General features: G+C 42.7%; 2 protein-coding genes and 1 long non-coding RNA gene across 4 annotated transcripts in view; all 3 read left to right on the forward strand.

Moving 5' to 3' along the window:
• The first annotated feature begins 294 nt into the window (after positions 1-294).
• On the forward strand, positions 295-9,785 carry LOC311232714. Of its 2 annotated transcripts, none has more exons than XR_014619966.1 (4): positions 295-347; positions 8,519-8,689; positions 9,309-9,445; positions 9,685-9,785. It is a non-coding gene; the product is annotated as an uncharacterized lncRNA (long non-coding RNA). The 2 variants fall into 2 exon arrangements; XR_014619967.1 differs by having other exon boundaries at positions 8,528-8,689.
• A 2,319-nt stretch (positions 9,786-12,104) lies between these two features.
• LOC311232713 (caspase-8-like) overlaps positions 12,105-24,236 on the forward strand; it is a 39,130-nt gene continuing 26,998 nt past the window's right edge. The window contains exon 1 of the mRNA XM_084338288.1: positions 12,105-12,289. The gene's annotated coding sequence lies outside the window, so the exon portion shown is untranslated. The remainder of the gene's footprint in view (positions 12,290-24,236) is intronic.
• On the forward strand, positions 12,981-20,818 carry LOC311232721 (uncharacterized protein). Its single transcript, XM_084338296.1, has 6 exons — positions 12,981-13,030; positions 14,010-14,284; positions 16,117-16,388; positions 17,224-17,337; positions 18,320-18,464; positions 19,956-20,818. Exons 2-6 carry the CDS (start codon positions 14,137-14,139, stop codon positions 20,165-20,167), a joined length of 891 nt encoding a protein of 296 aa, XP_084194422.1. The 5' UTR covers positions 12,981-13,030; positions 14,010-14,136; the 3' UTR covers positions 20,168-20,818.

Raw genomic sequence — 24,236 nt, forward strand, 5'->3', positions numbered from 1 at the left:
TACATGATAAACACTCTTTGGATTGTAAATATGTGTATATGTGCTGTGCTGTATAAGATAAGAGATTCCTTGTTGAATGTTGAAAATAATGTGCTTTTTATTGTTTTCTACAGTGAGGAGCAAGGAGCAGAAGAACTGCCTTCAACCAGTTCAGTGCAGGCGAGACATGGAAGGAGGGCTAACCAAGACAGGTGAGAGACTTATTATTATTATTATTATTATTATTATTAGTGCTTTTGTTTAGTTATAACTCTGTTCATAAAAGTTGAAAATAATGTATTTTTACATGTCATTGTCTACAGCAATGATTTGCCTGGGACATCCAGGTCAAGAAATGACCCAGACAGGTGAGAGACTTATTATGGATGTTTATTGCTTTTTTATGTGGAATATTCCCCATTGCAATGTTTAGTGCAACATGTTTATTCGTGTTGATACACAGGGTCTCCATGGTATAGATCAGGTGTCAGCAACCTTTTTGACATGGAGTGCCTGTTTGAAATATAGTTGTAACTAGTGTTAGTGTTGTAACTACTAGACCCTCTTTGCGTCGCCCCTGTGCCTCAAATAGATCCGCTATCAACTCTATCTTTAATCTTTCAAAATGTTCAGTTGCTATCGCTATTAGCTCTATCTTTAATCTTTCAAAATGTACAGTTGCTATTGCATGCACTCATCTGTGTTTCACCACACACATGAGTGCATGCTTACCAACTGTCCGTCTGCAACACTACTATCACCAACATCTAAGAAGGGAGATCCCCCTTGAACGGCCCTTCTAAGGTTTCTCTCCTCCACACTGCCTGTGGAGCATTTTTCCCTATTGTTAGGTTTTAGTGAGTTTTTCCTTACCTTCGCGTGGGGTATGTCTGGGAGTGCTTGCATTCTTTCATTTATTTGCATTCATCTAAAAATGTTTGGACATTATGGTGTTCTTGTTCTGTTCTTGACTTATTGTTATGTTTTCTTCTTGACTTGTTTAAAGAAGACGTGTACGGCCCATGGGGACATTAACGTGTGTTGTCGGGCCCTATAAATAAATTTGATTTGATTTGATTTGATTTAGTGTGCCTCAACAATATTCCATGCATCGTAAAAAAAAAATCTCATAATCAGGTATTCTTAATGATAATTTTTACATTATTACATCATTATTGTTATTGTTATTATTAACAATATTATTATGATGGTTGTATCAACCCTAAATCTGAGTTGGGGCGGGGGTGCAATGCAGACAAACAGTTCTGCTTTACTGAGCTCCGTTATCTGGGGGCTGCAGTTGGTCACTTTAAGCTGCACACCGCTCTGTTATCTGGGGCTGTAGTTGGTCACTTTAAGCTGCACACCGCTCTGTTATCTGGGGCTGTAGTTGGTCACTTTAAGATGCACACCGGAGCATCTTTTAATCCAGCTGTTTGCTGTTCTCTGATATTTTCTGACATTTCGTTGATGCGTCGCTCGACACTTCGAGCTGACATGGGGATATCTTTTATCCTTGATTTGATTGTCTCTTTGTTTGGCAAGCCTTCAAACAAAACATCTGAGCTACAGAGAAAAGCCTCCTTGATATCAGTGAATGGCTTTCCACATTTCGCAATGCAATGAACTATGCGATAGCTTGCTTCAGTTGCGTGGTTTTTAGCAGTCGTGAACACTTTGAGGGTGCTGGCTTGCTTTCCATACCTGGCCACGGCACGTTTAATCGATTCTGCCTTATCCGCCTGATCTTTGAAACTTTTTTGATGCTTCGTCTCAAAATGGCGTTTCACACCTGACGTTCTGCAAACTACATTTTCTAAACATAAAGTACACACAGCACGGTCCTTCTGACACACAAACCCGTAGTCGTCTGTCCACGAGGGCTGGAATGCCCGAATTTCCTTTGCTTTAACTTTCTTAGCGGGGGTTGCCATCATGAAAGACGGCACATACAGAATGCAACCGCAGCACTGTGTGATTACCTGGGAACTGCGCGCGGGCGCGGGAGGCCAGCTGACTGCTGACAGCTGAGCACCATGGGAACAGCTGTATAGCTGTCATAGGGGTGTGCAAAACAGTCGACTTACAAAAAAGAACCTGTGGGAGGATTTCAACAAGATAAATGCGAGAACAGTGCAAAATATTTCACTATAATATTTCAAAAAAAAAATATTATAGTAAAAAAAATATAAAAAAAATATTATAATTTTCTTTTAATGCTGCCCCCTGTGCCAATGAAAATGCCCCCGCGTGCCTATGCAGGCACGCGTGCCTATGGTTGCCTACCCCTGCTCTAGAGGTTCAAATTCATGAACTCATATCAAGGCAAGAATGACATGAACCCACATGAAAAGCTATTCGATTAGATTCAAATGTATTGTCATCATACAGCACAAGTACAGTACATTGAAAAGACGTTTGGCATCCAACCAGAGTGCAAATGTAACAGTAAAGTGCAATAGTAATGCACAAGTGATTTAAACTGGGTATACAATATATAAATGAGTACTACATACAGTACTGAGTAATAGTACTAATCAGATTTATGTACAGACTTGTAGTATTAATATGTACAGTGTTACAGGTATAAAGACACTATGGTAGTAAGTCATACTGGCCAGCAGCGTAACTAGTACGAGTAGGTAAGGGATATGTACAGATATAGATATAGTATCCACTATCTATAGATGTGTAAAAAGGGTTATATGTAGGCATGTACAGACAGATATGGATAGATATATATACCGTAAGAATAAATTGTACATTATTGTACATGCTATCATACAGAGTTATGGGTTATCATCTAAAATCCCTTCAGTGTAGCAACAAGGCTTTGGTTTGGAGGAAGGAGTAGTTTTATTTACTGATTAAATGTGTTTTCTTTATGCTGCTTGGATCAACACACAGCTGCTGAAGAAATGTAAGGATTTGACATGTTTGATAATTTTACTCATCAACATTTTTTATTGTTTTGACAGAACAATGGTGGACCGTATAAAGAGCAGCTACACACATGATCATTTTGGTGGCATGTTGCTGCGCTAGTGCTTGATAATAGGCTTGTTTGAGATGACTGATTGCTCACCGCGAAAATAGCAACACGTTCTCATCAGAAAACGTAAATAAAGTACTAATTTACCACAGGAAAAAAGGTACATGTACATTATGTTATAACCATAAGTAATAAAATAAGTATCTGCGAAAGTCCATAACAAACAACTCGACCAGGAGTCGAACAAACAATGATTATGATCACGGGCGAGTTCTCTCACCACTAGACACCCACGCTGATACAAACACAGCAATACTATGATGAAGATTCATTTGAACCTTTAACGGTTATGCTTAAGATAGAAAATTAGTGTAAAGGTTATGGTTCATTTAAGGTAATAGTGTGGTTATTTTTTTGAATTTTTTATTTTATTCGATTTTATTAGGAAAAAGTATCATACAGGGCTCGAAATAAACTTTTTTACTTGGTAGCACTGGTGCTCCCAACTTCAAAAGGTTTGGAGCACCAGCAAAAATTTAGGAGCACCAGCAAAGATTTAGGACCACCCACCAAAATGTAAGGAGCACCAACAATATATATGTAATCAGGGCCTGGAATTAACTTTTTTTTTTTTTTTTTTTTTTGGTCTTTTTCCCCCTCCATTTTCCTCCGATTTTCTCCCATCCCAATGTTAGTCGTATGCCAATTCCCAGTCCCTTCCTGGTCGCTGCGCACTTACCCCCCACAGTCAGATCATTTGGGAGAGTGGAGGCTACCACGTGCTTCCTCCGACACACGTCCAGCCAATCACCGCTTCTTTTCACCTGGCAGCGCGGATTCTCATTGAGAGGGCGTAGCGTGTGGGAGGACCACACTATCCCCCTCACGTCCAATCCGCGCTTAGCAGGCGCCCCGACCGAACTGTAGGAGTCGCTGTTTACAACGACCCGGACCCACCCCGCCAGCTTCTCCCACCCTCTGATACAGCCAATTGTATCAGTGCAGACGGCCAGCCAAGCTGGTGACAACCCCGGAGCTGTGAGCTGGATTCGAACAGGCGAATCGAGCTCACAGCTCCGGGGCTGGTGACGAACGCAATCTCCGCTCGGCCACCTAACCGCCTTGGAATTAACTTTTTGACTCACCGGCCAGTGGTAGATGGGGAAAATCTACCCGCCAAGTATATTTCTTACCGGCCCAAGAAAAAACACATTTTTGTGTCACATATATATATCAAATGTAAAGACTAACTCAAAAGATAACACACATATACTGTACATATGACACATATAAGGATATATAATAATAATAATAATAATAATAATAATAATAATAATAATAATAATAATAATAATAATAATAATAATAATAATAATAATAATAATAATAATAATAATAATAATAATAATAATGCAGGACCTCTTTAGGGGTCTTTATTCGGCATGCAACGAACTGGACATGCAATGGGAGCGGCACACACACACTGGGATACACACACACACACACACATGCATTGTCTTTTTCTCAGTCGCCGATGCGATTGAGTCTCTGCACTTGACCCATCCCGTCTATGTGTACATGTAAGTAAGTACCGATAACTTAATATAACGTTCAGAAACAGCAGCAGTCTTTCAAGTGTATTTAAAGGTATGTGCTTTTTTGTCAGGTATATGTACAGAGATCAGTACAGTACAGGTAGTGCAGGAATACTTGCATGATTGACGGCCTTTATGGTGGTTGTATTCCATTGGATGTCCTTTTCTGTACAGTTGCACATTGCTGTACTCCACCCAGTAGGTATGGGAGTTTTCCGTTATTTGTCATGTTTTCAAACTCTCTTTGGGTGTTTGCAATTCATGGGAAGTATCTAATATCTTGGTACAGTGGGCAGGTTGTTAGAAAGTGTAGCTCTGACATGGCTGTTAGCCTAGCCACAGAGGGTCTTGAGGAGAGGCGCCGATTTAATCCGGGATACAGAGATGCAGCCAATGTGACAATGGCTCTGTTCATGGTCACGAATGGATTCCAGCTTCATTGATTTACTACCGATGACAAACGTGTTGTTTCTGTTTTTCCTTTTGACATACTTGCGGCACACAGAACAACTCATCACTACAGCCCAGCGTCATACTGTAGCCAGTCTCTTGAAACACCGCTATCTCCAAACTACCACTCCTCTCGAAACTTTCTTTTGTTAGGTGGTCTCGCTCTCGCTGCCGCGGTGGGTTTTCTTTTTAGCGTCGGCTTACTCCTTCCATAGTTCCACATATTTGTAACCCATTTAACGTCATAGCAGCTAACGCTAGCTCCTTACAGTGCAAGCAGGCGCCACGGGCAGTCAGGACAGAAGAGTAGCGGATGTGACGTCGGTAAACAAGCCACAAATTAGGCCTGTCGTAAGACCAAAACACACTGCAGTTTTAATTATTTTACATTACTATTTTGTTACCCGCCACATGGCGGACAGACCACGAAAGGGAGTGATTGAAGGCTAATCTTAACCAATCTAAAATCAGCATTAAAGGTAAGAACGTCAAGCTCACGTTTGATTGGTTAGAATGGTCACTGTCAACTCACAAGGCACATACTGAGTGTACAAACTAGCGAATGTACAGAGAAAGGGACGTTCGGGGAGGGGGGGAGGAGGTCGCACCAGAACAATTATTTGCACTCGCACAAATGCTCCCAATTATTATCTTAGTCTGACATAATCGTAATAGTCTTGTTGTGATTTGTTCTTTTGAACCTGATAAGGGCTCTGTCTCTACTCCTGATGGACTCCAATATCTCCTGAGTAATTTAGTTTGGCAGTGTTCTGCTTTACCCCAATGTGTTTAATTGGAGCCAGTAAATCCAGCACTGATAGAAATGTCTCTTTAAAGAGATTCCATGCCTCATCTACGTCTTTACTGCTCAGTATGTCCATCCAATTTATCTCACTCAGTGATTCAATGAAGTGGTCTTTTGAATAGTGTTTCATTGTCCTTGTTTTTACATAATCCCTTTGAGCGTGGGGAGCTTTAGTGCGTTTGCGGGTACAATATGACCATATGCTCACTGAGGCCATAGGCTAACACTCCTGACTGGCTAATCTTCTCTGAATCAGATACCACGATCAGATCTAAAGTTGTTCTACTGCTGACACAAATACGCGTTGGTTCTTTTATCAGTTAGGATTAGGGTTAAGTTATAGTTAGTTTAAGGTAACAGTGTGGTTAGGGTTAAGGTTAGTTTAAGGTAACAGTGTGGTTAAGGTTAGTTTAAGGTAACAGTGTGGTTAGGGTTATGGTTAGTTTACAGTGACAGTGTGGTTAAGGTTAGGGTTTGGGTGAGGCTATCAGAAAAGTGTGTCTCTGTATAGTCTTGAGGTAAAGGCATGCGAGTGTCCAGGGTTCATCTTAGTTTCCCGTTGTTCATCTTAGTCTGAAGCCTAGTAAGCCTGATATCTCCCTTAGTCTGAAGCCTAGTAAGACTAATATCTCCCTTAGTCTGAAGCCTAGTAAGCCTGATATCTCCCTTAGTCTGAAGCCTAGTAATCCTGATATCTCCCTTAGTCTGAAGCCTAGTAAGACTAATATCTCCCTTAGTCTGAAGCCTAATCCTGATATCTCCCTTAGTCTGAAGCCTAGTAAGACTAATATCTCCCTTAGTCTGAAGCCTAGTAAGACTAATATCTCCCTTAGTCTGAAGCCTAGTAAGACTAATATCTCCCTTAGTCTGAAGCCTAGTAAGCCTGATATCTCCCTTAGTCTGAAGCCTAGTAAGCCTGATATCTCCCTTAGTCTGAAGCCTAGTAATCCTGATATCTCCCTTAGTCTGAAGCCTAGTAAGACTAATATCTCCCTTAGTCTGAAGCCTAATCCTGATATCTCCCTTAGTCTGAAGCCTAGTAAGACTAATATATCCCTTAGTCTGAAGCCTAGTAAGCCTGATATCTCCCTTAGTCTGAAGCCTAGTAAGACTAATATCTCCCTTAGTCTGAAGCCTAGTAAGACTGATATCTCCCTTAGTCTGAAGCCTAGTAAGACTAATATCTCCCTTGGTCTGAAGCCTAATCCTGATATCTCCCTTAGTCTGAAGCCTAGTAAGACTAATATCTCCCTTAGTCTGAAGCCTAGTAAGCCTGATGGCTCCCTTAGTCTGAAGCCTAGTAAGACTAATATCTCCCATTAGTCTGAAGCCTAGTAAGACTAATATTTCCCTTAGTCTGAAGCCTAATCCTGATATCTCCCTTAGTCTGAAGCCTAGTAAGACTAATATCTCCCTTAGTCTGAAGCCTAGTAAGCCTGATATCTCCCTTAGTCTGAAGCCTAGTAAGACTAATATCTCCCTTAGTCTGAAGCCTAGTAAGACTAATATCTCCCTTAGTCTGAAGCCTAGTAAGCCTAATATCTCCCTTAGTCTGAAGCCCAGTAAGACTAATATCTCCCTTAGTCTGAAGCCTAGGAAGACTAATATCTCCCTTAGTCTGAAGCCTAGTAAGACTAATATCTCCCTTAGTCTGAAGCCTTATCCTGATATCTCCCTTAGTCTGAAGCCTAGTAAGACTAATATCTCCCTTAGTCTGAAGCCTTGTAAGCCTAATATTTCCCTTAGTCTGAAGCCTAGTAAGACTAATATCTCTGGTTAATAACATCTGGTTGATGTGCGGTTTCCCATGTGGGGGACCAGGTTCAGATCCATGTTGTTACACACAGACCCACAGCATCTGTATGAAGTGTAATATTTCTATCTGATTTAACAGGATTAAAAAAGTAGAGTTTTAGTCACCAAACATGTGTGTGAGCTTGTAAACTTGTGTGGATGAAAACACACAGAGACTCAAACACTGGATGCTTCACACACACACACACACACACACACACACACACACACACACACACACACACACACACACACACACACACACACACACACACACACACACACACACACACACACACACACACACACACGCGCGCGCGCACACGCACACGCAAAGAGACTCTCACACCGGATGCTTCACACACACATGCACACACACAAAGAGACTCACACCGGAAGCTACACACACAGACACACACCGGATGCTTCACACACACACACACACACACACGCACGCACGCACGCACGGACACACACACACACACGCACACGCAAAGAGACTCTCACACCGGAAGCTACCCACATAGACACACCAGATGCTTCACACACACACACACACACACACACACACACACACACACACACACACACACACACACACACACACACACACACACACACACACACACACACACACACACACACACACACACACAGACACAGACACACACACACATACACTTTGTTACACACACACACACTTTGTTACATGTCTGGCTGTGTGACGTCAACTTGTCAGCATGAAATAACCGCACCAGGATAGCTTAGCAAGTAGATAATCAGACGTTGTCGCTTTTGGAATTTACTCCACACCCATTTATTATTAAAAACATTGAATCAGGGCTATGAAATTACAATGCCTGGTCATACAGCATTCATTCAATGTACATAATCAACAAATAGTTTTCACAGACACAAGCCACATCGTTGAGAAGCATCCAGCTGCACAGCCGGAGAGCAAGGCTCCCAGGGCCGCGCTTTGGGGGCCGCGCTGTGAGGTCCGCGCTGTGGTTGGAGTATTGCAGCTTGGTCTCTGTGCACGAGACTGTGAGGAACGTGCGAAAACAATCGAAAGTAAGTAACGTTAGTGCATAACTAACACTTTAATAACTAAAAAGGAATATAAATATAGGAGAATTTGACAACCAAATTAACTATGATGGCGCAAGGGATTGAGATATAATAATTATTGTGTCTAATGGCACTGACTTCAACGACCGTAGCCTAAGTATTAACCTGCAAGACTAATCGTTAGTCCAACATTAGTTTAACGTTCTGTTATATTTCAATTGCCTTACTTACTTACTGCCTAAATATATGGTAACGGTATACTCTTGCTATACAGTATGTGGATATGATAAGTAAATGTATGATAAGATATGATGAAGTAAATAAGGAATGGTGAATATTACATGTATGTGTATACTGGATATTAACAGCAGTATTATAGGCATACAGCAGTATTGTACAGCAGTATTGTACAGCCAGCAATATTATACATTATTATACATGACTATTCTATGCAAGTAGGCTATGTCTAAGCTATTTTACAGTATTATACACAACCTATGTGCAATATGCATAAGACTATGAGCTATATGTGGGTATGTCAGGTTGTCTTGTGGTCAAAGTTATGTATGTGGAATCATATAAGAATGTTCAATTTGACCAATTAGGCCCTTTCTTTTTCTAGATGCATATCACCATTAAAAATGGTGAATCTTGATGCACCACATGCTGCCAGCACTTTCATTGCCCTTTCTGCAATACATCCTTATTCAAACGAACAAGGTTGAGAGGTCCATTTTAAGCAGGCAGTTTCCTATGAAGGTAAAGTTGGCCAACATTCTCTGGGAAATGCAAATGGGTTTACAGTAGAGACCATTAGAGAAATTAATCAAAACTAACCCTTCTGTGATGTCTGTGGCAGGTAATAGGTATATGATTCAGATGTTGTAGCATATTCAATTGACAAATGATCTCTCTCTCGCTCTCGCCCTCGCTCTCTCTCTCTCTCTCTCTCTCTCTCGCTCTCGCTCTCGCTCTCGCTCTCGCTCTCTCTCTCTCAGGGGAAGGAGTCCAGCTGGCACTGCATAGCTGTTCCTCCATCCATCCACCTATCTATTCTTCCCTACCTCCTTGTCAATAAAAAAATATAAACAAATAAAGCCGTTCCGTCCTCTGAGCTTTTAAAATTGACAAACTGGTTTAGGTAACTTAGAATCTAGATCACAAGTCAGTTTTGGGAAAGTTATGTGAACACAGAAGAGCTTGTGATAACGGCTGCAGTGGCTACTTTTGTGTTATATTGTTAAGATATTGTGTGAGCAAATAAAAAGAAAAATACATTTTATGAAGTATAGTTAATATAACTATATATTAATTTGAATGTAATGTATTAATGTATACTAACTATACATAACATTTGTAATTAATGTATAGTTAATTTACTCATACAGTATGCACATCCTCTGGCCTGTTTGTAGAACTTCCCTGTGTTGTTGACAAAGCTAAACCCTATTGATATGAAGTCGAATGGGAACATGAGAGGATTCAAGATTCAAGATTGTTTATAGTCATGTGCACAGTTAAACAGACAGTTTGCCATACAATGAAAATCTTACTTTGCTAGTCTCTGTTCAGTATTGCACTACTGAGTTATTTGCTGCTATGTTTCAATATAATAATAATAAGAAGAAGAAGAAGAAGAATTATAATTAATACTTTTGAGTTTTTATTTGTTAGCATGGAAAAGCAAAGAAACGTGATTGTCAGTTGTGTATATACAGAGCTCCAGATTCAGCATTGAAGGACTGCATGGAGGTGTTATTTGCCCAGACTCAGAAGGTTACATTCATCTGCGGGGATAAATCACTGTACATTCTATATTGCTCACTAATAAATACTACCATATCTGAACTACTGTGTGGAGATTTGGGGTAACACTTATAAAAGTAACTTAAAACCATTATGCACACTACAAAAAAGAGCAATTGGGATTATCAATAAGGTAGGATATCTGGAACACACAAACACACTGTTTTTAAAATCACATGCCATGAAACTCAGGGACCTGGCTGAATTTAAGACTGCACAAATCATGTTTAAAGCACGAAACAATTCACTTCCGGGTTACTTTTCGATCGCGTGACATTGTTCAGAAAGTTTGGTGCACTTGACAAATCGCTGTGTGAAAGCAAACCGAACCAAATTAAGAATGCAACCTAACTGCACCCCCCCCCCCCCCCCCCCCCTCCAGAGTGACAAACATGGCACTCTGCAATAAGTCTGCACCTAAATAATAATGTAATAAAAACGTGGGTTATATGATCATTAGCAGGGAAAACTGCTGTTTGTCAAAATGCCCTTCAATAACCAACTGCACAGCCGGGGTACAAAAGAGTAACAACTGTATTAGATAAAAGCATGATCAGATTATAGTTACAGGGGACACAGGGTTAATAATCAGGCACCGTAAAGTGCTTCTGTTATATAAGTAACTGATCACAGTTTTGAATTGATTGATTGATTGATTGATTGATTGATTGATTGATTGATTGATTGATTGATTGATTGAAAACTTTATTAACAGATTGCAGAATGGGTACAATACAGTACAGCTCAATACACACAATTGTTAAGGGGATGCAGACCAGAGAAAGACTTTCGTCTTGTTTACATCAGGGTCCCCCATTTTCAATTCATCAGGACAGTCGATATACAACCATATGGAACACACAATAGTGGATACAATATAAAATGGGTTAGGGTCATTACAGGGTTAATGCCCAATCGCCTCTACGAGCGGAACGTAACACATTTCATTCACCAGTTTCGCAGAATGTATCTGGAGAAGAAGGTATTTGAACACGTGACGACCGGCCGCGTTGTTATGCAAAGTAGTGCGCGTGCAGCGCGTTCCTGTGTGCACGCGCGCGCGCGCACCAATAATGACCCGCGTGGGTCCCTGCTGCTCCTCCTGACGTCATCATCACCCGCGCTCACTCGCGTCACAATAATAACAACACAAATATAATAACGCGCACATGTTGTGTGTGTGACTGTTACAACTTCTGATTAGTCATCATCACTTTTATTTGTTATTTCTTGTTTAGATGACCGTCGACTCACAATGGATCCCAACACAGTAAGTAGGTGGATCTTACTGTCCGAGGGGAACAGAAGAGCGAGGCTGACACGTGAGCGGCAGACATATCCTGATCACCTGGAGAGATTTGACTACAGTCGTGAAGTGCTGTGTGGAGAGAGTCTGACTGGACGCTGCTACTGGGAGGTAGAGACCAGGGGATATGTTGATGTAGGAGTGGCGTACGGGAGCATCGACAGGAAAGAAAGGCGAGACCCGAGGGACAGAAGAAGCAGCGACAAGCTCTGGTTCTGTCAGATTAACCCTGTCGGGGCTGGTTCTCTCTTTACTTTCTATCACAACAACCGTGGAGAAGTCACCGTGTTAGTCCCGGGTCCCCCCCCCTCTACAGACTCGGAGTGTATCTGGACTGGCCCGCTGGCCACCTGTCATTCTACCAGGTCTCCGCTGATGACGACACACGGACCCACCTTCACACCTACAACACCACGTTCACTGAACCCCTCTACCCGTGGTTTGACATCCTTGGAGAGGTGACCTTGTGCAGAGTATACCAGAGTAATGACGTGAGTATTTCTGTTGGCATCTTCCTGACCTGCATATACACTGTATATATCATTGTCAAATTAAGTGTTGATAGCGTGGATTAATTACCACGAAGAGATGCTATAGCATTGAATGAATGAATGAATGAATGAATGAATGAATGAATGAATGAATGAATGAATGAATGAATGAAAACTTTATTTAACAGATTGCAGAATGGGTACAATACAGTACGGCTCAATACACACAATTGTTAAGGTGTTGCAGACCAGAGAAAGACGTTTGTCTTGTTTACATCAGGGTCCCCCATTTTCAATTCATAGTGTAAATAACTAATAATAATGTGTAATTGTGTAGTGTGTAATTACTGAGAAAGTTGCCATCGTTAATATAGTACGGTACTTTGATTTAAATGTCTCAAGCTATAATGTTCTGTGCAATAATATACATTTCCTTAGGTGTTTTTTTTATTTACATTTAAAAAATAAAATTTATAAACCTTTGGAAATTTTACCCGGAGACAACCGAATGAAACCAATAGATAAGAGGTTGCTGTTACAATGTCATAAAGATAATAAAACCCCACGTTATCAAAATAGATTTGACTGTGACGTATGGGAATTCTACTTTGGTCAAACTTTAGCACAGTATTGATGTTGGTATCTTTTAGAAAACAACACGTTCTGTTCCTTTTTTGTATTCCAGTCCTGGACGAGCTTCACACCTGACGTGTCAACTGTCTCTACAAGCACCGTATACAAGTAACCACATTTTAATACAGGCTCCTTTCTGTTTCCCCTGCCCTTCAAGATGTTAACATTTGAATCTGTACAAATTCTAAATAACAATTTACTTTGAATTGCCATACTTGGTTTGAATGACTTATATGTTATAGAAAGTGGAGTATACACACACAGTACATTTCGCAGAGTAGATTTTACTCAAACTGAGTACATTTTACTCAAACTGAGTAACATTTTAGTAAGTTTGAGTAGTAGTAGTTGAGTAGTTTGAGTAAAATTTACTCTGCAAAATGTACTCTGTGAAATTTACTGTGCACTAAGCCTAATATCTCCCTTGGTCTGAAGCCTATAAGACTAATCTCCCTTAGGCTGATGCCTAGTAAGACTAATATCTCACTTAGTCTGAAGCCTAGTAAGCCTAATATCTCACTTAGTCTGAAGCCTAGTAAACCAGACCCACAGCAACTGTATGAAGTGTGATATTTGTATTTGATTTATCAAGATTAAATAAGTAGAGTTTTAGTCACCAAACATGCATGTTGTGAGAGTGTACCTCTCTGCTGTTCCAAGAACTATAGCTATTCAGATGGAGCCCTAATGTTTCATGGCTTTAGAAAGGAACTTAACTTCAATTCGAGCAAAGCTTGGATGTGTTCTCTATTGCACGTGTGCCTATATTGGGACAGAATTATTGGACTGGAGGAACTGAATATATTGCTATCATTATTAAACGTCAGTTTCTGCATCACTGTAGGGAAAACAGACATTAGTATAAATCTGATTCTTTGGTTATAACCTGCATCTGAATCGTTCTGATACAGGTGTTCCTATGGTGTCTCAGGTTCAGGTTATATAAACACACATACTAATAATTATAGAGCCAACGTTATAGTTGTTTGAATCTTTGCCCCAGATTCAGGTTATATAAAAACAGATGGTATATAAAGCCAACATCATGTAATCTTTCTAATACAGCAGTTACTATTGTGTGCCCCAGGTCCAGGTTGCCCAGTGCAGGTGTGTTCGAGTGTGATTCCACAGGGCTGGTGTTTGGAGTGGAGGGGGAGAGGGAGGTGCAGTACGAGACCGTCCAATGGGACGAGAGCCTCCTCCAGTCAGCTGACATGACTCCTGCAGGTCCTCTGTTCAGGATCCAGTGTCCTCAGGGCTCTGTCTCCCAGCTACAGCTCCCACAGGGCTCTGTCTCCCAGCTACAGCTCCCACAGGGCTCTGTCTCCCAGCTACAGCTCCCACACTGTTTAACTTCAGCCGGTAAGTCAGTGTTTGTTGATGACATATTGCTAATTATTTGCACATTATTAATCTAATAACCTTATGAAACGGTAGCACTTTGGGCGACATTGTTGACATGACATTATACATAGGAAAACTATATAATGCCCCAAGTCTTCATACAGTACACTCACAATATTTGAATAGATGAGATTCAAAACACAATGTTTATTATATATTAATAACAACAACAGTTTGACACAGTGTTAGGATGCATCTCAAATGGATATTCGGGGTCTCAGCTTTCATTGATATTTGGTGATTATTTGAAGAATATAACTGACATTTATTAAATCAATGATTTAATTAATAGATTTTTACCAATGCAAGGAATGCACAGGAATGTGCCTTAAGGCCCTCCCATAGTCGAGCGGACCATACACGGAGCAAACTCCCGCATGCTCAAAGCGGACCGAAAGGGTACTCAAAGCAGACCCACAGCAGAGTCCAAGTGCGAAGCTCCTATTTTCTGACGTGCGGACGTCTGCGGTGCCCACTTGGTGTCACACAAACTGGCGTGAGGTGTAAACTGGTGTAAACTGGCGCGAGACATGTAGGAAATTGGTCCACGGAGATCCGCTCGACTATGAAAGCTCAAAGAGTCCAGTGGACCTCCGCAGAGTCCAGTCCGTGTACAGTCCGCTCGACTATGGGAGCACCTTTAGGGATACTCAGTACACTCAGCACATAGGTCTGCTGTCAAACAATACACTCAGCACATAGGTCTACTGTCAAACAATACACTCAGCACATAGGTCTGGTGTCAGACAATACACTCGGCACATAGGCCTGCTGTCATACAATACACTCGGCACATAGGCCTGCTGTCATACAATACACTCAGTACATAGGCCTGGTGTCAAACAATACACTCAGCACATAGGTCTACTGTCACACAATACACTCGGCACATAGGCCTACTGTCAGACAATACACTCAGCACATAGGCCTACTGTCAGACAATACACTCAGCACATAGGCCTGGTGTCAAACAATACACTCAGCACATAGGTCTGCTGTCAGACAATACACTCAGCACATAGGCCTGCTGTCACACAATACACTCAGCACATAGGTCTGCTGTCAGACAATACACTCAGTACATAGGTCTGGTGCCACACAATACACTCAGCACATAGGTCTGCTGTCAAACAATACACTCTGCACATAGGTCTGCTGTCAAACAATACACTCAGTACATAGGTCTGGTGTCAAACAATACACTCAGCACATAGGTCTGCTGTCACACAATACACTCAGTACATAGGCCTGCTGTCACACAATACACTCAGTACATACTATAGGCCTGCTGTCACACAATACACTCAGTACATACTATAGGTCTGCTGTCACACAATACACTCAGCACATACTATAGGCCTGCTGTCACACAATACACTCAGTACATACTATAGGCCTGCTGTCACACAATACACTCAGCACATATCCCTGCTGTCACACAATACACTCAGCACATAGGCCTGCTGTCACACTATATACTCAGCACAAGGGTCTGTTTGCCCTATCGGTTATATTGTGCGTTACAACAAATATATTATTTGAATCTGAATATATACTATGAGTAAAAGTAAACAGTATACACAAGGTGCAGTATACACAAGGTACCCTAACTGGCATGATATACGTCATACGTTGTAGTCCGTGCAGGTTTTGGTGGTTAAGAGTCCGACATTCCTAGTAATGCATAATACAAAAACAATAGAGAAACAGAGGTATGAAACAACGTACAGCATACGTACAGCATACGTGATCACAGAGGTATGAAGCAACATTTCTGTTGTCCTCCACAGCGCTGTCCTGCGATTATCTGTCGTTAGCTGTCGTCCACATCACCGATGATGGGTTGAGGACCATCTTGGAGCCGCTGAGGATTACCCGGACTCACGTGGTGGTGAACGTACCACACCTCTCCCGCTTTGGTTTGATATGGCGGCTCCTCGAAGGGATGTTCCCCTCACCTCGATCAATGAGCAGCCTGATTCTGCTCCTCGTCCGACCACCACGGCCTGAACACCAAGTACTGGACGTGTTTCTGCTGCCGAGCAACGTGCTATACAAAGACGTAAGTTAGGGTCCAGTTAGGGTACCTTGTGTATACTGTTTACTCGTACTCTTAGTATACATTCAGATTCTAATTCTGTATTGCCTATTGTAACATATAATATTACCGGGGAGGGAACGGGGTGGGAGTGAGGTGGGAACGGAGAGGGAACGGGGGGAGGGATAGATAGATAGATACTGTAAATAGATAGATAGATAGATAGATAGATAGATAGATAGATAGATAGATAGATAGATAGATAGATAGATAGATACTTTATTAATCCCCTTGGGGAAATTCAGGTATCCAGTAGCAGCTCAGTCAGTTGACGGACAATAGAGAGCGATAAAAAAGGACAACCAATGCAACAAACAAACAATGAAGGTCAGCGCTGAAATAAAAAGTTCCAATGAATTAAATAAATAAATGGTGAGCACTATTGCACAGTGTTAAGTCAAATAAAATCAAATTACAGTATACAAATTTAAAATGAATTGCACATTGTCCCAATGGGGGGGGGGGGGGGGGGGGGGGGCGTGCCCAGGTCATGGGAGAGAGGATACTAGGAAATGTATTTTGTGTTTACTGCAGAACGGAGGGACTGGGAGACCCATGTTACTCACTGGCTGTCGGAATGTAGAGCTATTATTTTAACATGTAGGCCAGTTATTTTAACAAACGAGTGGTACACTTGTTTCTGTGAAGTACAAGCGGACACTTGTCTTGCCAACTCATAGATATAGAATAATGTATCTGAATGAATGCAACCTTCTATTTCTGTGTGCTAACTGAATCACATTGATTAAATATAAAAATTTTAATACTAAACTATCCGATCCAATTTTTCCGGTTGAAGGTATACGCACAGCATGAGGATAGCAAAGGAATCACGATCGAAGCCAGTTGTGACCTGACCAGAGGCCAAGACTACAGTCTGGAGTGTGTTCCAGAGTATAGGCGGCAACCTACGGTCAGCATACCCCCCCCCCACACACACACACACACACACACACACACACACACACACACACACACACACACACACACACACACACACACACACACACACACACACACACACACACACACACATACACACATACACGTGCACACAAAACACACACTCACACACCTTCTAGTATCATCATACTGTATTCCGGTTGGAAAACCCTTACAGAAAAGTAAGCATTGCTTTTGTCATTTTGAAGTCTACATGTTAAAATAATAGCTCTACATTCTGACATCACTGATACAGAGTGTCTGGTCAGTAACATGGGTCTCCCAGTCCCTCCACTCTGCAGTAAACAGTCATCACTGATATAGAGTGTCTGGTCAGTAACATGGGTCTCCCAGTCCCTCCGCTCTGCAGTAAACAGCCATCACTGATATAGAGTGTCTGGTCAGTAACATGGGTCTCCCAGTCCCTCCGCTCTGCAGTAAACAGCCATCACTGATATAGTGTCTGGTCAGTAACATGGGTCTCCCAGTCCCTCCACTCTGCAGTAAACAGTCATCACTGATATAGAGTGTCTGGTCAGTAACATGGGTCTCCCAGTCCCTCCGCTCTGCAGTAAACACAAAATAAATTTTCTGGAATCCCGTTCTTACTTTATCCAATCAGGAGAGAGAACCCTAGATATTTTTACATTCAAGACATTTTGCCAAACCAAATGTTCTTACTGCACTGGCAGGTAATTTGCAACAAGCACTGCATAGACTCAGACACATTGCATGGAATAAACTTGTAATTTAAAGGTTCAGTCCACGTGGTCCTCATTGCCAGCCGGACAGAGTGAGGACTGTGTAGACTCAATCGCAACGGCTGTGTCTATGCGGTCCTCATTCTAAACAATCGAAAATCATTAGTGCACAATTAAAGGAATATGAATTACCGGTATATAAATGTTTTATTGCTTTTGATCTATTACAATTACTTTGTCATCTGTTCTCAGAGTGGGCAGTTTCGTCTGAATTATGGACCAAATTACGTTCCGACATTTGTAGTAAAAACGGATCCAAACGCAAGGGAGGTTGGATTGACGATAAGGGATCCACGTGATGGCTGTGCTGTTTGGAGTCGAGATGTTGACCTGCCAGGTAAATTCACTCCTTGAATGGAATGATCACAGTTATCAGAATTATCAGTTAAGTAATCTTTTGTTAAAATAAGTGTTAAGCAGCTCTACATTCCAACAGCCATCACTGATATATGGAGTGTCTGGTCAGTAACATGGGTCTCCCAGTCCCTCCACTCTGCAGTAAACACATCACTGATACAGAGTGTCTGGTCAGTAACATGGGTCTCCCAGTCCCTCCGCTCTGCAGTAAACAGCAATCACTGATATAGAGTGTCTTGGTCAGTAACATGGGTCTCCCAGTCCCTCCGCTCTGCAGTAAACAGCCATCACTGATATAGAGTGTCTGGTCAGTAACATGGGTCTCCCAGTCCCTCCGCTCTGCAGTAAACAGCCATCACTGATATAGAGTGTCTGGTCAGTAACATGGGTCTCCCAGTCCCTCCACTCTGCAGTAAACAGCCATCACTGATATAGAGTGTCTGGTCAGTAACATGGGTCTCCCAGTCCCTCCGCTCTGCAGTAAACAGACATCACTGATATAGAGTGTCTGGTCAGTAACATGGGTCTCTCAGTCCCTCCGCTCTGCAGTAAACAGAAAATACATTTTCTGAAATCCTGTTCTCACTTTATCCAATCAGGAGGGAGAACCCTAGATATTTTTACATTCAATAAATCTTGCCAAGCCAAATGTTCTTACTGCACTGGCAGGTCATTTTCTGTTTACTGCAGAGCGGAGGGACTGGGAGACCCATGTTACTGACCAGACACTCTGTATAAGTGATGGCTGTTTGAATGTAGAGCTACCGCAGTCTCAGGTCCACGTCCAACAGAACACTGAGCAGCTACTTCCACCGGGCGAACAGACTACTGACGGATAGACTCTGAATTATCACATGAGCAGACACACACAAAAGCACCTCCAGTGACTTACACAAGCACACTGATTACACGCACACACTGCTGCTACTTACACGGTAGAATAGTCTTTAAATACCCTGTATTATTGTATAGTTTGTATAGATCGTTGTGTATTGTTGTCTACAAAACTACTACGGTTGAGGAGCCAGGAAAAACAAGCATCTCACGTTTTTCTGAATATATGTACATTTAACCCCTTCACTACCACAGCGCAGGTGTTTAACCTGTAGTGTGGTAGTGAAAGGGTTAACCTTCTGTAGTGTGGTAGTGAAAGGGTTAACATTTTGTAGTGAAGGGGTTAACCCTTTGTAGTGGTAGTGAAAGGGTTACCGTTCTGTAGTGTGGTAGTGAAAGGGTTAGCCCTTTGTGGTAGTGAAAGGGTTACCGTTCTGTAGTGTGGTAGTGAAAGGGTTAGCCCTTTGTGGTAGTGAAAGGGTTAACCTTCTGTATTGCGGTAGTGAAAGGGTTAGCGTTAGCCCTTTGTGGTGTGGTAGTGAAAGCGTTAAAAAAGCTGTGACAATAAAATGATGTGAGTCTGAGCCGGCTCTGTTTCTCCGTGTCTGATGCCCCGTTTCTGTCCCTTCCCCTCCAGGTGGACAGGCAGCCGTGGCAGGAGGAGACGCCGGCTCCTCCTCTGCTCCTCGTCCTCTTGCTCCTCCCTCAATCTCTGCTCAGACTGGTGCATTCGTCGCTGCTCATAACATGACTGACAACACTTTTAATGGACCGGTTAACATCACTTCTCCAGCAGGACACCAGCCTATCCCCCCCCCCAAATGGCCTTCTTTTTGCCATATCATGTGAAAATAATCCCACAGCGCACCCGCCGTCAACTGACGCTGGGCCGCAAGGAACAGTAGATAGTTGGCCCGGTCCCTCCCGCTGTGCGACGCACCCAAGGGGGGACCCCGACAGAAAGGGCCGGTTTGATACGGGAGAAGCTGTCATCAAACTGGTTGACACACACCCCCCCCCTGAACACCCATCTAGCGCATGCTGAGGAGTTGTTCTGCAGCTAGACACGCAAGGCATGAGGGGCATGGGCTCCTACACGCCGAAGCCCTGCAGTGATATTGCTATCACCCAAATCACGCTCCCCTCTTCTTTGCAGACCACTGCCGCTCTCACGGGAGTGGGAGACATCAGCGTGATACTAGGGCTGGGCGATATGGCCTAAATATGATATCACGATATTTTCTGACCTTTCGGCGATACACGATACACATCACGATGTTTTTCTTTTTTACCCCAAACAATTCATTATGAGGCTTACCAAGACAGTATTTGAGTTTGCAAGCTAACATTAAAGACAAAATAAAATACCCATGCATTTAGCATTTTTATATTAGATTTAGATTATTAGATTATATATTGCATATGAGATATTATATGATTTAGATATGAAATATGATGAATTGAAAATGGGGGACCCTGATGTAAACAAGACTAAAGTCTTTCTCTGGTCTGCATCCCCTTAACAATTGTATGTATTGAGCTGTACTGTACCCATTCTGCAATATGTTAAAGTTTTAAATCAATCAATCAATAAATAGCATTTTAGCATTTTTATGAAACTACTGTATATATGTATGTCTCTAAATGTTTTGATGAATTGAAAATGGAGGACCCTTATGTAAAAAAGCCGAAAGTCTTTTTCTGGTCTTCATCCTCCTGTACTGTATTGTACCCATTCTGCAACCTTTTAATACAGTTTTCATTCATTCATTCTGACGGAAACATAATCATTTTGATTGACAGTCGAGTCTGCCAATGACGTCACACCGCTTGCACCCGCCCTGCTGTTCTTAGCACCAATCGGCAAGCGTTATGACTTCCTGAATGTCCCGTGTGCTGAAGTGAACACTGTCAACAAAGCTACTAACGTTAGCTCCCCGCGGCCGTCGAGTAGGAGACCAGTGCTTCACACTACAGGATGACTAAATGAGGCATAATGATTTTACTACAACGAATGTTATAATAAAAGCCTTTCCATACATCTGTCTGATTGAAAACTTTATTAACAGACCGCGGAATGGGCATATCTCAGCACAGGCTGAGATATGAACGAGTAACGTGTGGACAGATTGACGCGACACAATCCTCTTGGGCAAAACATCACGATATCCACGATACGTTGAAAAAGTGTATCGTTAATGAACTGTACCCGATATTTATATAATATCGTCATATCGCCCAGCCCTACGTGATACCCCGCCTGGCGAAGGCGAGGCTGGGGTAACCCTTGCTGTGCATTCAACAGAAGAGGCCTCGAGTCCCCCTGCTGACCACTGTAGCTAGTGGCAGCTGTAACACCAGGCTCACCCATCACACAACGTGTGGTGCAGGAGCCACGCGACAGCACAACATTCTCACGGACAGACCCAGGCTCAGCCATCAACTGGGTGTCAGCCCCTGTCCCCATGAGAAGTGAAGAATGGGGCCGCATGCGCTTCAAAGAAGGTTCGCGGCCCGCAGCCAAAGGAAAACGATCAGAGCCCCGCTTCCGTGGGTAACAGAGAGAGGATTGAACGGGGAGCGGGCTGCTCGCGGCAGAATGACGACGGCTTGTTTTATCCAAGCCGAATTCACCCAAAATGGCCGATCCCTCGGCCGCCAAGGCTGTCGGTCTTGTGGATCCCTGTTGACTCTCCGCCCAGGGCACCACTGGCGGGGGAAACATGGCCGCCTGTCGAGGGCCTCGCCACAGTCGTTGACGAGGCCGTGCTCCCACCTCTGGCTGCACAGCGTGAGGCGGTGTGGGACCCAGATCAACAACCGCCTGCGCCTCCACAGAACGACCAAAAAGTCTTTCCGTGGAAAAAGGAGTCGTGAGGAGAGAAAACCTATCCTCTTCCCCAAGAGGAGAGTGCTCCAACCAAACATGCCTAACAACAAACGTTGATAGCATCCTAATCCTCCCCGCAGTTATAGCTTGCGACTGAGTCAAGATCTCTATAACACCACAAACATGCAACATGTTTACAATGTCGGCTGGACCCATAGCCCCACTACCCGACGCCAATGTGGATAGGAAACTAGCCAGCTGAGCCATAACACTGGCCGCCGCTACAAACCATCCTGCAGCAGTATACCACTCATCCGTCCATACTGCCACCCTCCGAGCCGATTCGCTCTCAAGCATCGGCCGGGTGGGACATCGTTCATCCCTGCCGGGGCACAGGAACAAAGCTACCTGGCTACGTAGCCACGGTACACCCAGCCTGCACCCTGTTGTTAGCCCTTTTACTTGTAAAAAAGGTAAATAAGACTCAGCGAAACCCCCCACATTAGCAACCGACTGACCTTCATCAATGAACCGGGCAAGAGGAGGGAAAAGCGGCAACGTCCCGCGGCAGGGAATATTAGAACAACGACCCATTTCAGCATCAACATTAGCATTAGCAGTAGCATTAGTAGCATTAGCGTTAGCAGCATGCTCCAGGATCGCCAGGAAATCGGCCACTGCAGTGGAACGTTCACCAAGCCACCCCGGCCCTGGCGCCGAAACACACTTCACAGCATTACCAATACCAACATTGATGCCTGATGACACAGGGCCTACCTGTGTACAAGCCGGCTCGATAGCCAAACCTTGTACGCTGCCCCTTGGTCTGCTGCCGCCAGACGAGGAAACATCAACATAGGCCCGACGTGTCGCTGAAACATGCCCCGAAGATTCCAGGAGTAAGCAAACCTCCGGTAGGCTTTCAACATTACGCAATTTCTCTAATCTTTTCATAACAACTAGTTACATAAGGCGCACTGCGACCGTTATGATGGAAACGAAAATAGAGGAAGAGTGTTTGGTGACCATGCCTAGTGTCTTATAGGCTACGCCTCCATAGGGGCGGGACCCTGCAAGTGATGGGCGTATTTGTTTTTTCGTTGGTGGAGTACAATAGGTACATGAGATGAGGTATATCTCGATAGGCTTAAGAGCGGGACGCGATGGCCAAGTACGATAATATAACCACTGTTTGCCATTGGTGTCATTAATAACCTTAATTAATAACATACAATCTATTTTGATGTCGGTATTAGTTAGCCTATATAAACAATAATACGAGAGCATATACAAGAACCTTTCTATTCACATAACTGAATTTGTGATGGAGCTTTGACAGGTGGTACAGTAACAGTCTATTGCTCGATCCATCTCCAATATCACGATGGACCGTGCCATGTAGCCTATGTGATCAATAAAAACGCGAACTTGAATTCCATCATCATATTTATATGTTGTGTCTGTCCACTGTTTGTTACTTTGTTATTTCCCCCCCCCCCCCCTATCTATGTAAAGCGACCTTGGGTCTCTTGAAAGGTGCTATATAAAATTAAACTATTATTGTTATTATTATTATTATTATTATTATTATTATTATTATTATTATTATTATTATTATTATTATTATTATTATTGTTATTATTATCACGTCTGTGCGGGAGCTCACAAATAGACTGTTAGTCTCAGTGAAGTTTTAACGGAGGTCATCTATTCTAACCAACAAATTGAAGTAGAAAGCATTTCGTTGTGACCAATCTTATTTGGAAACATGACACACAAAATATTTGTATTTCGCTTTTTATTTGAAACAATATTTAATCGCGTTTGGAGGTGGGTGTTCTGCGTCTGCCCCCCGTGCCAAACAAGCAGGCCAACCTCTTGTTCGAGCGTGAGCCCGTTATAATTACACTACTGTCGCTATTTTACAATTAACTATAATGAATTACGGTTCATTAGGGCTGGGCGATATGGCCTAAATATGATATCACGATATTTTCTGACCTTTCGGCGATACACGATACGCATCACGATGTTTTTCTTTTTTTCCCCAAACAATTCATTATGAGGCTTACCAAGACAGTATTCGAG

Source organism: Notolepis coatsorum, assembly GCF_963971535.1.
Source record: "Notolepis coatsorum genome assembly, contig: SUPER_7_unloc_1, whole genome shotgun sequence".
Lineage (NCBI taxonomy): Eukaryota > Metazoa > Chordata > Actinopteri > Aulopiformes > Paralepididae > Notolepis > Notolepis coatsorum.

Coding starts and splice junctions, on each gene's coding strand:
- LOC311232721 (XM_084338296.1), top strand. CDS start 14,137: ATGACTCCTGCAGGTCCTCTGTTCAGGATCCAGTGTCCTCAGGGCTCT. Junction 14,285..16,116: donor ACACTGTTTAACTTCAGCCG/GTAAGTCAGTGT, acceptor TGTCCTCCACAG/CGCTGTCCTGCGATTATCTG. Junction 18,465..19,955: donor TCGAGATGTTGACCTGCCAG/GTAAATTCACTC, acceptor CTTCCCCTCCAG/GTGGACAGGCAGCCGTGGCA.